The sequence below is a fragment of the Anomaloglossus baeobatrachus genome, chromosome 10 (assembly GCF_048569485.1).
Source record: "Anomaloglossus baeobatrachus isolate aAnoBae1 chromosome 10, aAnoBae1.hap1, whole genome shotgun sequence".
In the NCBI taxonomy this organism is placed as follows: Eukaryota; Metazoa; Chordata; class Amphibia; order Anura; family Aromobatidae; genus Anomaloglossus; species Anomaloglossus baeobatrachus.
Window position 1 is genome coordinate 171,132,718 of NC_134362.1, and position 16,557 is coordinate 171,149,274.

A 16,557-nucleotide genomic window follows, 5' to 3' on the forward strand; every position below is an offset into this window, starting at 1 on the left:
ATGCTGGTCTTTACTCAGATTTCCTCTCACCCGAAAGACCTATACAGTTTATAAACTTTCACTTTTGTACAGATTTAAGCCTCACGAATGTGTCAGACCTGTTTGCAGGAGGCTATAAGATGGCACATGGTGTTTGAACAGCTGCCTCCACCATGCTTCACTGTGGGTATGGTGTCTTCTTGGTGTTGAGCAGTGTTGACCTTGCACCTAACATACCTTTTGGAATTATGTCCAAAAAATTTTACATTTTAGTCTCATCAGATCATATCTTGTTTTTGCACATGATTTTGGAAGACTTGATGGAGGTTTTGCCAAAACACAGCTGGGCTTGGATGTTTTTCGTAGTAAAAAAAAATCTAAGATATCCAAACTTCTATCTTGCCACCTTTCACCACAGACCAGGCATATGAAATATGTGAAAAATTGTTGTCAACTAGTACTTGCCAGAAATTTCTGCAGCTCTTTTAATGTTGCTTTAGGCCTCTTGGACAATTTTCTCCTTGCACGTTCAACAATTGAGTGACATCCAGTTTGGGGTAATGTCACTACTGTGCTTGAAGCCATTTCTTGAAGACTATTTTCAGTGTTCCATAGTCTATCTAATGCTTTGGGGAAAAAAAAATTGTATCCTCCTCCTGACTGATTAACTTTCAACAATGAGATACCTTTGCTGTGTTGTAAGCTGTTTAGGGTCCATGACTTTTGCTGTAATATGCAACTAGGCAAACTAGACTGGAAGTGCACTGGTGGCATGTCAAAGTAGTTAGAAGAAATTCATGTGCAGTGACACACCCCATTGCACTTCCATCCTGATTTGCATCCTAATTTGCATATAGCGGAGATAGATTCTATGGCGCTTGCAGTAGAATGTGTCAGCTTCCAGCTCCTCCCTTCCCTCATAGAACTTTAAAAACACTGTCATCTCGCTAATGCGGACATTTTCTCTTTACAGAATACAGATTTTATCCATGAATTAGGAGAGAGAGTTCAATCCAAAATTCTCAACGTAGCAGGATAATTTGTCTTCAGTGACTACACATTTTCTTATTACTGAAATAAGAGATGACAGTTGGTGCTCATAACTTCCTATGCAGAAATGTAATGGTTGTTTCAGGAGAACTTGCAGCAGAATATCTGCCTACAGCTTCTCCCTCCATAGAATCTTCCAGAGAACAAATGTGGAAAAGGGTTTTCAATGCCGCGCCAAATGATCACTGGTTCAAGTCGTCCGATTAATGAATTTTTATTTTGCACAGGTCTACGCGTTTCTGGAGGCAGCTCCCTTCCTCAGGACCGTCAGGCATAGGAAAACATCAATTTGTTTCAAGTCGTCATTAATCGGACGACTTGAACCAGTGATCATTTGGCGCGGCATATGAAAACAATTTTTCCACATTTGTTCTCTGTTATCTGCCACTCGGGTTGCTGCTGCCGTGATCTAATTTATCCATGCTTATACAGTAGTTGTGACTTTCGCAACTATATCTGGTGAGTACTATTGCTCCCTGTCCTCCTCCCCATACATTATTGGGGTAAGACCCTATTGCGCTTGTTTCTCCACAGCTCTTCACTTATCCATAGAATCTTATAAGCACCAACTGTTTGTTATCTCCCATCTCCGTAATCTGAATATCTGTCTTCACTGAATCCAGCAGTAATGACGTCTGATACTTCAACTTACAAGTCACCGCAAGTGCAGGAAGAAAGCAAATGTATCATTCCCAAAACTCCAAGGAGGATTAATCATCTAACAGCCCTTATATTTATTAGATTTCGAACAGGTCTTATGTCTATGGGCAATTTATGCATCACTTGCAGCAGGAAGGGAATGTGAATATTCAAGCTAATGTCTGAATGGGATGGGCTCCTGTGTTTTAAAAAAAAAACAAAACAAAACCCTATTGTTTAAATCAGGTGTGTTTTTTATGATATCAAGCTTTAAGAATTGTTTAAAAAAACCCGAAATGATCCTGTAATTTTCACATTGGCCCCTAGGGTTTTTTTAGGCTCATAGTTCCTGTTCTTTCAGGAAATGTTTTCAGCAGGCTCTTTATCAGCAGAGCTGATAAATGACTCCTAAGCTGTCCATCAAGCTAGGGAGCTTTATGCTATCCCTAATCTTAGGGATACTCTTGATGGTGGAGATGCCTGAGTCTCCTTCCTTGCCCTGCTACTGACCAGTCCTGATCTGATCCCCCAAGGATGCACGGGACAGGAGAGTACTGAAATTCTGAAATTCACAGAGTTTTGGTTTCCCTCCTCTGTCTATCACACAGCGCACATAACGGTAAAGACAATAAGAGATTTAGGAGGAAACAAGAGAAGGAAGGAAGCAACAAGACAACAGGGGTAGACTTCCATAACTGCACCAAGCAAATAGCACAATTTTCACCAGAGAATCTGGGACACCACACATCATAGACCAACATAGAAACTATAGCTGGCATAGGTGGAAGGATTCCTCCAGCATAAATAGGAGGGGAGCAGATGTGATAGGTCTCCTCACAACATGTGATTAAAGTGGCCTAACAAGCAGACTAGCAGAGATTAACTCCCACTAGCCTACCTATGAATCAGCACACACCAAGTCGATTCCCGAGTCTGCCTATGTTTATCCCAGACACCAGAGAAACCATCAGTCGGAGTGTCAGAATCTGCAATCTGAACCGACTGAAATGAGTCCAATGACGCCAACATAGCAGTGGGCAAAGTTTGTGCAAAACTCTGTGTGTGTGAGAGAGGCAGGATTACAATGACAAGACTTATGCACAGCTGACAACATGGGATGCACCAATTGTAATAGGCGATGTCACAGCTGACCTGCTCCCCCTCCCTTCACTTTTACACATGCTCATTAGATGCTTCAATACAAAAGATAATGTACATGTGTTGTTTCCTGAAACACAGTCTAAAAAAAAAAAGTTCCAGAGGAATCTGTGAAAATTGCAAGAGTTTTACTTTTAATAAAGTTTGTAATATGGAGGGGGAAAAAAAAAAATAATAAATAAAAAAAAGATATATATATATATATATATATATATATATATATATATATATCTATATATATATATATATATATATATATATATATATATATAAATAATTTTTCTCAAAACTCAGTTTAAACATTAGGTAATTTTTAGATGACACGTTCCCTTTAAACATAGATCCTTATGAAATGTAGTGTGTCGGCCTGATAGGGTTAATTGTCTCACAAGATAATGACACTTATCATTTTGTCTGTTTTTACCCCAAACATTGGAGCCCTTTGTGACTGCATCCTCCACATCCCTAGCACAATCCCTCCTAATTATCACAGCAATCATTACCGCTATCCAGTGATCCATAAGCCGAGCCGTGAAATCTATGTGCATTGTTATCTCCAATGCACAGCTGCACTGATATTACTGTAATATCGGTCGGGGCCCCGTCGTGGGTCTTTTCTCGGGATCAAATGTGATTAAAAGAGCCTTGTACAAAACATTGTCAGATATTCCATTGCGAAGATTTGCATCTGCAGAGAAAATGTGTGCACCAAAGAGATGGCCACATTACACCGCTCATAGCCGTGCTCACAGTAGAATAATCCTCACTGTATAAGAAGGACAGTATGACCCTAGGACTAATTGCCTTCCCCCTTCAGGGTTAAGGATAAAAAAAAGCCTATTTTTCACACTCTCACTCTTATCAATGCACTGTGTTTGATCATGTTCTACAAAATAGGTCTTAGAGGATCTGTCAAAAGTGCCCAGTGTTTCTTATGAATTTATTCCCTCTGCTCCCCTGAGTATGACATTTTTTGTTTTTTTCAAATCCGTCATACGGTTCCAGAGATAGGAGCCTTTTTATTTGGTTCATATTTATTATGGTGTTTACAAAGTGGGTGTGGCTCAAGGGGTAATTATGCAGAGCAGCCTAAAGACACGCCCCCGAGGATCCTAGGTTTAAATAAAAAGGTCCTTATCTGTGCAACCGAATGGCGCATTTCTAAAAAATAAAATGCAGAATGCTCAGGGGAACGGTGGGAATAAAAGCAACAACTGGCCACTTTTGAATTGTTGGTATGGTCTCTTTTTAAAGGGGTTCTCTGCTCTAGAACATTTCTGCCAGTTAGAAGAGTGACCCATTTGTGGTCAATAAGTATTTAGTGTTCCTGCAGCACCACCACAGTTGAAATAAAGTGCCCATTCATAGCCATGGACTTTGTGTAATGTAGGACAGAACAAGTCATTCTTTGTATTCAGCTGGATTGTACCTTTTAAAGCTGAGTATGACTTATGACATATATCCCAAAGTAAGAAATGGTGGGAAATTTTGTGAGCTTTCCTAGGCAGATCATTCCAAGGCTTAAAGGAGTTTTCCAAGCATAATATATTGATCCTTATCCTTCGAATAGGGGGTTGATAACAGATCGGTGGGGATCTAACACCTGACTCCACCACTGATCAGCTATTTTCAGTTCCTATGTGAACAGTGGCTGAAGCCAAAACACTGCTGCTGCTCCACTTTTATTGAAGTGAATAAGGACTGAGCTGCAGCTGTCAGGAAAAGAATGATAGGGCATGTTGGATTTCAGCATGCCCAATCCTCTTTTGTTTTTTTTTTCTTGGGGAAATATACCACTTTCTGGGACATTGAGGTGCATAAAGAACAAATTACTTTATTATTAAATCTTTACAGCATAACTGATGAAGTTGCTGCTCTCTTCTAGATTGACAGGACGGAGACGAATGTTAACAATCTGAACCCCGTGTTTGCAAAGAAGTTTACAATCAACTACCACTTTGAAGAAGTGCAGAAGTTAAAGTTTGCCATATTTGACCAGGACAAGTCGAGCGCTCAGCTTTATGAGCATGACTTCCTGGGGGAGTTTGTATGCACGCTCGGATCGGTGAGTGGCCACTGATTTGTATACATGGCAGTTCAATTAAAATATAGTTTAAATGTTTTAGCCGTAGTTCCCGTTTTGCGTATTTGATGTCAAGAATAAAAAAGGGGTAAAAAAAGGTGTATTGTCCAAAAAAAAGACTGCTATTCATCAGCCCCAGATGAAGCTCATAAGCGAAACACGCGTTAGTTGTTGTTAGCTGTTTAGACTCATACTTTTACTTGGTAATATTTGTATTTTTGTATTTGTCTAAGCAGTTACCATTACCCGAAGCGCGTTTTGCTTATGAGCTTCATCTGGGGAGACAAATCTCAGTCCTTTTAGCCTCCTGTTTTCTGGTTTTCTCACACCTGTTGTATTTATGTGCAATAAATATGTATATTTTTTTCATCTATCCTGTCATTTTAATGAGTAACTTGTCTCCTGCACTGGTTTGCAGAAATATTGTGTTGTGCAATGGTTGCGGAATTTGCCAAGCAGAAAATTTTCAAAGTAATATCAGCTAAGTAGATGAGATTTAGACAAATCTCATGTACACATTGTGTATATTTTCTGCATATAAATAGATCTGCAATGTGGATTTAAAAAAAAAACCAAAAACCTCTTTGCATGGATTCAGCTCAAATTTCACCATTTGCACCAAAATTCATGGCAAATACCCAAAAAGCTAAGATAACCAATATAAAGGGAAATGATATTCATAGACTGCAAACAGTAACTTAACCCATAGATATGACCATTTTTATTGTATGGAAGAAGCCACGGCGAAACGTGCGTCAAGCATTAAATAAGCTAACATATATCTTGCACTCTGCGTACTTTCTTCATAGGTACATTGTACTTTTGCATATGATACCACTATGATATATGTTTTCCTTTTACCTGTTTTCGAGTTTATCATACATTATTTGTTGTGAATTATCTGAATATCACCTTAAAAATTAGTCCTAATACTATTAATTGTTTAACTTGTTTATGTATTTCTTGTACTCAGCTATTGTTATCAGTGCATTTTATATATCCACCTTTTATAAAGGCAAAAAAAAAATCACCATTTTTTTTTTCTGTATATATTATGTTTTCAAACAATAAAAATTATTAATTTCATACATGTGTGGTCATATCTATAGCTTAAGTTGCCACATACTTTTTTCAGATTCAGATTCTGCTCTGAAAATTTGAGGAATAGCTCATGTGTGGTATATAATTGTGGCAGAAATCAGAGCATTAACCTCATTTTCTGCTGTGAATTTCAGTTACATTTTTTCATTTAAACGGAGTACACCCTTTAATTGCCGCTGTTCTATTGATTTGAGAACAGTTTTTCTTTTTCTCCTGGGCCCCTTGGTTCCAAAGTTATAGTGCAAATTTTCCTTTCAACTAACTGGGCGCGTGCATGTGTGCATGTGGGTGTGGCCTTGTTTTGATTGGCCAGTATCTGAGGAGGAAATGCAAAAATCTCACAGGGAAGTTCCGTGACTGGAAAATTTGCACCATTACCAGGGGGTCATAACTTTGGAACGGAGGGGCACATAAGAAAAAGAAAAACTGTTCCAGTATCAGTGGGGTAGTGGCAGTTAGATGAAAGACTCAGTTTAAATTTAAAAATCCAGTGAAAAGTCCCCTTTAAATATTTTTTGTGTTTGGAAATTAAAAATCCGATACATCTGAACATCCCCCGACGTTTTTCCTCTCTGCGACGCATTTTCCCAGTACAATTTGTACAATGCCCTAATATAAATGATTAAACCGGCTGCGACCCAGAGCTTCACATTAACCAATTCCTAAATAATAGTACAAAGTGTCACCTCCCGTTGTATCGGTTCCTTCAATATCCAGTGGGACACATTTACCAGCGAGCGCCATTAGTCAGGCTTATTATGTGCGGCACGGAGGCAGAGAAAGCCGCAGATGACAATTATGTCGGCGATCGTTAGACACTCGTCAGAGGTCTAAATCTAGCAAATAATAATTGCCTTGCAACTTTTGTTTGATATTTCAGATTGTTTCCAGCAAGAAGGTAACACGACCCTTGGTTTTAGGAAATGGGAAGCCAGCAGGGAAGGGAGTCATAACGGTAAAGAGGTTTCTTTTTCTGTACCGCCTGTGTCATTCTAAAAGCTGTTTGAACTTCATACTGAGATAATCGCCTGATTATTCCTCCGGTTAGCAATCATTCTGTTTCTAGTAAAAGCCGAAAGACATCGTGCATCATAGCAACAGTAACCTAGCAACAAGATAACGGCGTCGGGATAACAATGTGCTGCGTGTTCCTCGGTGCGGAGACCAACTCGAGAGCGCCAATTGTTCCATTATTCCTGCAACTTTGTAAACAAAGTGAACATTGTGCGCGGCCGACTATATTATATCTCATGGGAAATGCCGCTGTTCTCCTAAATCCGGCCATGTTTTCCTTTTGTTCCTGGCGTTCTCCGTTGCTGAGGTATGGCCGTCTCTGATTTGTATATACAGCTAGTCTATTTAACCAACTGGGCGTGGTTCACAAGAACAGCCCCATGCTGGGGACCACACCCACTAAAAAACCCCTACATTTATATACAGGGAAGAAGGGGCCCGTATCTCTGGAATGGAGAGGAACAAATGAAAGACAATGCAGAGATAGATACAGGAATGAATACAGGGATAGATAGATGGATACAGGGATGGATGGATACAAGGATAGATGGATAGATACAGGGATAGATGGATGGATAGATACAGGGATAGATGGATGGATACAGGGATGGATGGATACAAGGATAGATGGATGGATACAGGGATAGATGGATGGATACAGGGATAGGTGGATGGATACAGGGATAGGTGGATGGATACAGGGATAGGTGGATGGATACAGGGATAGGTGGATGGATACAGGGATAGATGGATGGATACAGGGATAGATGGATGGATACAGGGATAGATGCATGGATACAGGGATAGATGGATGGATCCAAGGATAGATGGATGGATGCAAGGATAGATGGATGGATGCAAGGATAGATGGATGGATGCAAGGATAGATGGATGGATGCAAGGATAGATGGATGGATGCAAGGATAGATGGATGGATGCAAGGATAGATGGATGGATACAGGGATACATGGATGGATACAGGGATAGATGGATGGATACAGGGATAGATGGATGGATACAAGGATAGATGGATGGATACAAGGATAGATGGATGGATACAGGGATAGATGGATGGATACAAGGATAGATGGATGGATACAAGGATAGATGGATGGATAGATGGATGGATACAGTGATAGATGGATGGATGCAAGGATAGATGGATGGATGCAAGGATAGATGGATGGATGCAAGGATAGATGGATGGATACAAGGATAGATGGATGGATACAAGGATAGATGGATGGATAGATGGATGGATACAGGGATAGATGGATGGATACAAGGATAGATGGATGGATACAGGGATAGATGGATGGATACAAGGATAGATGGATGGATACAAGGATAGATGGATGGATAGATGGATGGATACAGTGATAGATGGATGGATGCAAGGATAGATGGATGGATACAGGGATAGATGGATGGATACAGGGATAGATGGATGGATACAGGGATAGATGGATGGATACAGGGATAGATGGATGGATGCAAGGATAGATGGATGGATACAGGGATAGATGGATGGATACAGGGATAGATGGATGGATACAGGGATAGATGGATGGATACAGGGATAGATGGATGGATACAAGGATAGATGGATGGATACAGGGATAGATGGATGGATACAAGGATAGATGGATGGATACAAGGATAGATGGATGGATACAAGGATAGATGGATGGATAGATGGATGGATACAGTGATAGATGGATGGATACAGTGATAGATGGATGGATGCAAGGATAGATGGATGGATACAGGGATAGATGGATGGATAGATGGATGGATACAGTGATAGATGGATGGATGCAAGGATAGATGGATGGATACAGGGATAGATGGATGGATACAAGGATAGATGGATGGATACAGGGATAGATGGATGGATACAAGGATAGATGGATGGATACAAGGATAGATGGATGGATACAAGGATAGATGGATGGATAGATGGATGGATACAGTGATAGATGGATGGATACAGTGATAGATGGATGGATGCAAGGATAGATGGATGGATACAGGGATAGATGGATGGATACAAGGATAGATGGATGGATACAAGGATGGATGGATAGATGGATGGATACAGGGATAGATGGATGGATACAAGGATAGATGGATGGATACAGGGATGGATGGATACAAGGATAGATGGATGGATACAAGGATAGATGGATGGATAGATGGATGGATACAGTGATAGATGGATGGATACAGTGATAGATGGATGGATGCAAGGATAGATGGATGGATACAGGGATAGATGGATGGATACAAGGATAGATGGATGGATACAAGGATGGATGGATAGATGGATGGATACAGGGATAGATGGATGGATACAGGGATAGATGGATGGATACAAGGATAGATGGATGGATACAAGGATAGATGGATGGATACAGGGATAGATGGATGGATACAAGGATAGATGGATGGATACAAGGATAGATGGATGGATAGATGGATGGATACAGTGATAGATGGATGGATGCAAGGATAGATGGATGGATACAGGGATAGATGGATGGATACAGGGATAGATGGATGGATGCAAGGATAGATGGATGGATACAGGGATAGATGGATGGATACAGGGATAGATGGATGGATACAGGGATAGATGGATGGATACAGGGATAGATGGATGGATACAGGGATAGATGGATGGATACAAGGATAGATGGATGGATACAGGGATAGATGGATGGATACAGGGATAGATGGATGGATACAGGGATAGATGGATGGATACAGGGATAGATGGATGGATACAGGGATAGATGGATGGATACAGGGATAGATGGATGGATACAGGGATAGATGGATGGATACAAGGATAGATGGATGGATACAGGGATAGATGGATGGATACAGGGATAGATGGATGGATACAGGGATAGATGGATGGATACAAGGATAGATGGATGGATACAAGGATAGATGGATGGATACAGGGATAGATGGATGGATACAGGGATAGATGGATGGATACAGGGATAGATGGATGGATACAAGGATAGATGGATGGATACAGGGATAGATGGATGGATACAAGGATAGATGGATGGATACAAGGATAGATGGATGGATACAGGGATAGATGGATGGATACAGGGATAGATGGATGGATACAGGGATAGATGGATGGATACAGGGATAGATGGATGGATACAAGGATAGATGGATGGATACAGGGATAGATGGATGGATACAGGGATAGATGGATGGATACAGGGATAGATGGATGGATACAGGGATAGATGGATGGATACAGGGATAGATGGATGGATACAGGGATAGATGGATGGATACAAGGATAGATGGATGGATACAGGGATAGATGGATGGATACAGTGATAGATGGATGGATACAGGGATAGATGGATGGATACAGGGATAGATGGATGGATACAGGGATAGATGGATGGATACAGGGATAGATGGATGGATACAGGGATAGATGGATGGATACAGGGATAGATGGATGGATACAGGGATAGATAGATGGATGGATACAGGGATAGATAGATGGATGGATACAGGGATAGATAGATGGATGGATACAGGGATAGATGGATGGATACAGGGATAGATGGATGGATACAAGTAGGGATGGGTGGATACAAGTAGGGATGGATGGATGGATACGGGAATGGCTGGATGGATGGATACAGGGATTGATGCATGGATACAGGGATTGATGCATGGATTGATGCATGGATACAGGGATTGATGGATGGATGGATAGATGCAGGAAGGGATGGATGAGTCCAGGGATTAATGGCTGAATGAATGGATACAGAGATTGATGAATGGATGGATACAGGGATTAATGGATGGATTAAGGTATGTATGGATTGATATAAGGATGGATGAATACAAGGATAGATGGATGGTTAAAAGTATGGATGCATTCAGGGATTGAAGGATAAACAGATGGATACAGGGATTGATGGATGGATAACAGTATGGATGGATACAGGGGTTGAAGGGTTGATGTATGGATACAGGGATTGATCAATGGTCACAGGCATGGATGGATACAAGGATGGATGGATACAGAGCTGGATTGATGGATAAAGGTTTGAATCAATATAGGGTTTGATGGATGAATACAGGGATGCATGGATAAGAGGGATTGTTGGATAGACAGTTGGTTGGATACAGGGATTGATGGAAGAATGGATGTATACAGGAATTGGTGGATTGGTACATGGATGGATGTATACAGGGATTGATGGAATGAAGGATGGATGGGTAAAGGGGATGGATGGATGGATGGATATAGAGATGGATGGATACAGGGATAGATGGATGGATGGATATAGAGATGGATGGATGGGAACAGGGTTGGTTGGATTGAAGGATGGATGGATACAGAGATGGATGGATAGATACAATCTAGAAGATTGACAACATCAGAGCAAGCTTTGGCCCACAATCACCACAGCCCCTCATCATCCCTACTCAGCCCTCGTCCTCCAAATCCAGCTTCTCCACCATGACAGAAAACAATCTTTCCACTCTACTCTCAAGATCCCATCTAACCACCTGTGCACTTGACCCGCTTCCCTTCGCACCTCATCCCCAACATCACCGCAGTCCTCATCCCAGCCCTAACCCATCTCTTCAACCTATCACTAACAAGTGGTGTATTCCCCTCATGCTTTAAACATTCCTCCATTACACCCATCCTCAAAAAGCCCCCCCTTGACCCATACTCTGTGTCAAACTATCGCCCCATATCCCTTCTCTCCTATGCCTCAAAACTACTGGAACAGCATGTCCATCTTGAATTGTCCTCATCTCTCTCCTCCTGCTCCCTCTTTGACCGGTTACAGTCTGGCTTCCGACCACATCACTCTACTGAAACTGCCCTAACCAAAGTCACCAATGATTTACTAACCGCAAAAGCCAAGCGACACTACTCTATCCTCCTCCTCCTGGAACTGTCCTCTGCCTTCGACACAGTAGACCATTCCCTCCTACTAAAGATTCTCTCATCTCTGGGCATCACAGACTTGGCCCTATCTTGGATCTCCTCATACCTAACCGACCAAACTTTCAGCGTCTCCCATTCTCACACCACTTCCTCATCTCGCCCCCTATCTGTCGGTGTCCCCCAAGGCTCAGTTCTTGGACCCCTGCTGTTCTCCATCTACACCTTCCGCCTGGGACAGCTCATAGAGTCCCACGGCTTTCAGTATCATCTCTACGCTGATGACACACAGATCTACCTCTCTGGACCTGACATTACCTCTCTACTAACCAAAATTCCACAATCTCTGTCTGCTATTTCATCCTTCTTCTCTGCGCGATTCCTAAAGCTTAACATGGACAAAACAGAATTCATTGTCTTTCCTCCTCACTCATCCCCTCCAAGAAGCCTTTTCATCAAACTTGATGGTTGCTCACTCTCCCCAGTCTCACAAGCTCGTTGCCTTGGAGTAACCCTCGACTCTGCTCTATCCTTCAAGCCACACATCCAAGCCCTCTTCACCTCATGCAGACTACAACTCAAAAATATCTCCCGGATCCATGCTTTCCTTAACCAAGATTCAGCAAAAACATTAGTGCATGCCCTCATCATCTCCCGCCTCGACTACTACAACCTCCTGCTCTCTGGCCTCCCTTCCAACACTCTTGCACCCCTCCAATCTATCCTAAACTCTGCGGCCCGCTTAATCCACCTCTCCCCTCGCTATTCCCCAGCCTCGCCACTCTGCCAATCCCTTCACTGGCTTCCCATCGCCCAACGACTCCAGTTCAAAACATTAACCATGACATACAAAGCCATCCACAACCTGTCTCTTCCATACATCTGTGACCTAGTCTCCCGGTACCTACCCGCACGCAACCTCAGATCCTCACAAGATCTCCTTCTCTGCTCCTCCCTTATCCCCTCTTCCCACAATCGCGTACAAGATTTCTCCCGTGCATCCCCCATACTCTGGAACGCTTTACCTCAGCATATCAGACTCTCCCCTACCGTGGAAAGCTTCAAGAGGAACCTCAAAAACCACCTCTTCCAACAAGCCTACAACCTACAATAACCCTCAGTCCAGTAGACCACTGCGCAACCAGCTCTGTCCTCACCTATTGTACCATCACCCATCCCCTGTAGACTGAGAGCCCTCGCGGGCAGGGTCCTCTCTGCTCCTATACCAATCTGTTTTGTACTGTTAATGATTGTTGTATGTATACCCTCTTTCACTGTAAAGCGCCATAAATAAGAAGAATAATAATACAAAGATTGATGAATGGCTGGATGGATAGATGGATGGATATAGGAATGTATGGTTGGATGGATACAAAGATGGATGGATGGGTGGATGGGTGGATGGATGGATGGATGGATGGATGGGTGGGTGGGTGGGTGGATGGATGGGTGGATGGATGGATGGGTGGGTGGGTGGATGGATGGATGGATGGATGGATGGATGGATGGATGGATGGGTTCAGGGATAGATGGAGAGATGAGAGAGATAGTAACAGAGAATTATCTGGACACTGCACACGCTCTCCAGTATTAATAATACTATTGATCTGTATTACCATTACCCGTTATTACATTACACCATATCACAGAATACCATTGGCCTTTGTGGGTTTCAAGGACGTGTTGTCTCAGGTGGTGTGATCACCGGTGTACGGGCAGCTCCAACATCAGCATTGTGGGATCCCGGGGCCGGGCGTTACATCCGTGATCAGTGTGTGTCCCCTGTACGGGGAAGGCCCCGATCAGCCTTATCCTCCTATTAATAAGTACAGATCCGTGTGCCTTAGACGTCTTAGTAATTCATTATCAGGAGGAGCCTATACAGATACAGTTAGGTCCAGAAATATTTGGACAGTGGCACAATTTTGGCGAGTTGGGCTCTGCATGCCACCACATTGGATTTGAAATGAAATCTCTACAACAGAATTCAAGTGCAGATTGTAACGTTTAATTTGAAGGTTTGAACAAAAATATCTGATAGAAATTGTAGGAATTGTACACATTTCTTTACAAACACTCCACATTTTAGGAGGTCAAAAGTAATTGGACAAATAAACCAAACCCAAACAAAATATTTTTATTTTCAATATTTTGTTGCGAATCCTTTGGAGGCAATCACTGCCTTAAGTCTGGAACCCATGGACATCACCAAACGCTGGGTTTCCTCCTTCTTAATGCTTTGCCAGGCCTTTACAGCCGCAGCCTTCAGGTCTTGCTTGTTTGTGGGTCTTTCCGTCTTAAGTCTGGATTTGAGCAAGTGAAATGCATGCTCAATTGGGTTAAGATCTGGTGATTGACTTGGCCATTGCAGAATGTTCCACTTTTTTGCACTCATGAACTCCTGGGTAGCTTTGGCTGTATGCTTGGGGTCATTGTCCATCTGTACTATGAAGCGCCGTCCGATCAACTTTGCGGCATTTGGCTGAATCTGGGCTGAAAGTATATCCCGGTACACTTCAGAATTCATCCGGCTACTCTTGTCTGCTGTTATGTCATCAATAAACACAAGTGACCCAGTGCCATTGAAAGCCATGCATGCCCATGCCATCACGTTGCCTCCACCATGTTTTACAGAGGATGTGGTGTGCCTTGGATCATGTGCCGTTCTCTTTCTTCTCCAAACTTTTTTCTTCCCATCATTCTGGTACAGGTTGATCTTGGTCTCATCTGTCCATAGAATACTTTTCCAGAACTGAGCTGGCTTCATGAGGTGTTTTTTTCAGCAAATTTAACTCTGGCCTGTCTATTTTTGGAATTGATGAATGGTTTGCATCTAGATGTGAACCCTTTGTATTTACTTTCATGGAGTCTTCTCTTTACTGTTGACTTAGAGACAGATACACCTACTTCACTGAGAGTGTTCTGGACTTCAGTTGATGTTGTGAACGGGTTCTTCTTCACCAAAGAAAGTATGCGGCGATCATCCACCACTGTTGTCATCCGTGGACGCCCAGGCCTTTTTGAGTTCCCAAGCTCAACAGTCAATTCCTTTTTTCTCAGAATGTACCCGACTGTTGATTTTGCTACTCCAAGCATGTCTGCTATCTCTCTGATGGATTTTTTCTTTTTTTTCAGCCTCAGGATGTTTTGCTTCACCTCAATTGAGAGTTCCTTAGACCGCATGTTGTCTGGTCACAGCAACAGCTTCCAAATGCAAAACGACACACCTGTAATCAACCCCAGACCTTTTAACTACTTCATTGATTACAGGTTAACGAGGGAGATGCCTTCAGAGTTAATTGCAGCCCTTAAGGCCCCGTCACACTAAGCAACATCGCTAGCAACATCGCTGGTAACGAACAACTTTTGTGACGTTGCTAGCGATGTTGCTGTGTGTGACATCCAGCAACAACCTGGCCCCTGCTGTGAGGTCGTTGGTTGTTGCTGAATGTCCTGGGCCATTTTTTAGTTGTTGCTGTCCTGCTGTGAAGCACACATCGCTGTGTGTGACAGCGAGACAGCAACAACTAATGTGCAGTGAGCAGGAGCCGGCTTCTGCTGAGGCTGGTAACTAATGTAAACATCGGGTAACCAAGAAGCCCTGTCCTTGGTTACCCGATATTTACCTTTGATACCAGCCTCCTCCGCTCTCACTGCCTGTGCTGCCGGCTCCTGCTCTGTGCACAGATAGCTGCAGCACACATCAGGCAATTAACCCGATGTGTGCTGTAACTAGGAGAGCAAGGAGCCAGCGCTCAGTGTGCGCTGCTCCCTGCTCTGTGCACATTTAGCTGCAGCACACATCGGGTTAATTAACCTGATGTGTGCTGTAACTAGGAGACTGGGGGCTGGTCACTGGTTGCTGGTGAGCTCACCAGCAACTCGTGTAGCCACGCTCCAGCGATCCCTGCCAGGTCAGGTTGCTGGTGGGATCGCCAGGTTGCTGGTGGGATCGCTGGAGCGTCGCAGTGTGACAGCTCACCAGCAACCTCCTAGCAACTTACCAGCGATCCCTATCGTTGTTGGGATCGCTGGTAAGTTGCTTAGTGTGACTGGACCTTTAGAGTCCCTTGTCCAATTACTTTTGGTCCCTTGAAAAAGAGGAGGCTATGCATTACAGAGCTATGATTCCTAAACCCTTTCTCCGATTTGGATGTGAAAACTCTCATATTGCAGCTGGGAGTGTGCACTTTCAGCCCATATTATATATATAATTGTATTTCTGAACATGTTTTTGTAAACAGCTAAAATAACAAAACTTGTGTCACTGTCCAAATATTTATGGACCTAACTGTTTGAGGAGTGCTCTGCTCATTTAGGACAAAGAAAAAAGCAAACCAATAATAACGTAAAACATATATATATACGTTAGATTCTCTGGATGTCGTATAGATATAGGAACCAGGGATCGCTTACGTGGAGGGTCCCTTATTTTTTAGATATTTACGTGTCAATAAATCTCAGAATTCATATTTATTTTACATCTGTCCACCATTCTAGGTTATTGCAGAAGAGCTGTCTGATAACCGGGTGATCACACTCTCCATGGCCGGGAGAAAGCTGGATAAAAAGGTGAGAG

General features: G+C 42.6%; 1 protein-coding gene across 1 annotated transcript in view; it reads left to right on the plus strand.

The window, feature by feature from the left end:
- The window catches only part of CPNE2 (copine 2), a 114,994-nt gene that overhangs the window by 57,691 nt on the left and 40,746 nt on the right, over positions 1-16,557 (plus strand). The window contains exons 3-5 of the mRNA XM_075325843.1: positions 4,712-4,891; positions 6,891-6,965; positions 16,479-16,550. Of these exons, the coding sequence (XP_075181958.1) occupies positions 4,712-4,891; positions 6,891-6,965; positions 16,479-16,550 (327 nt within the window). The remainder of the gene's footprint in view (positions 1-4,711; positions 4,892-6,890; positions 6,966-16,478; positions 16,551-16,557) is intronic.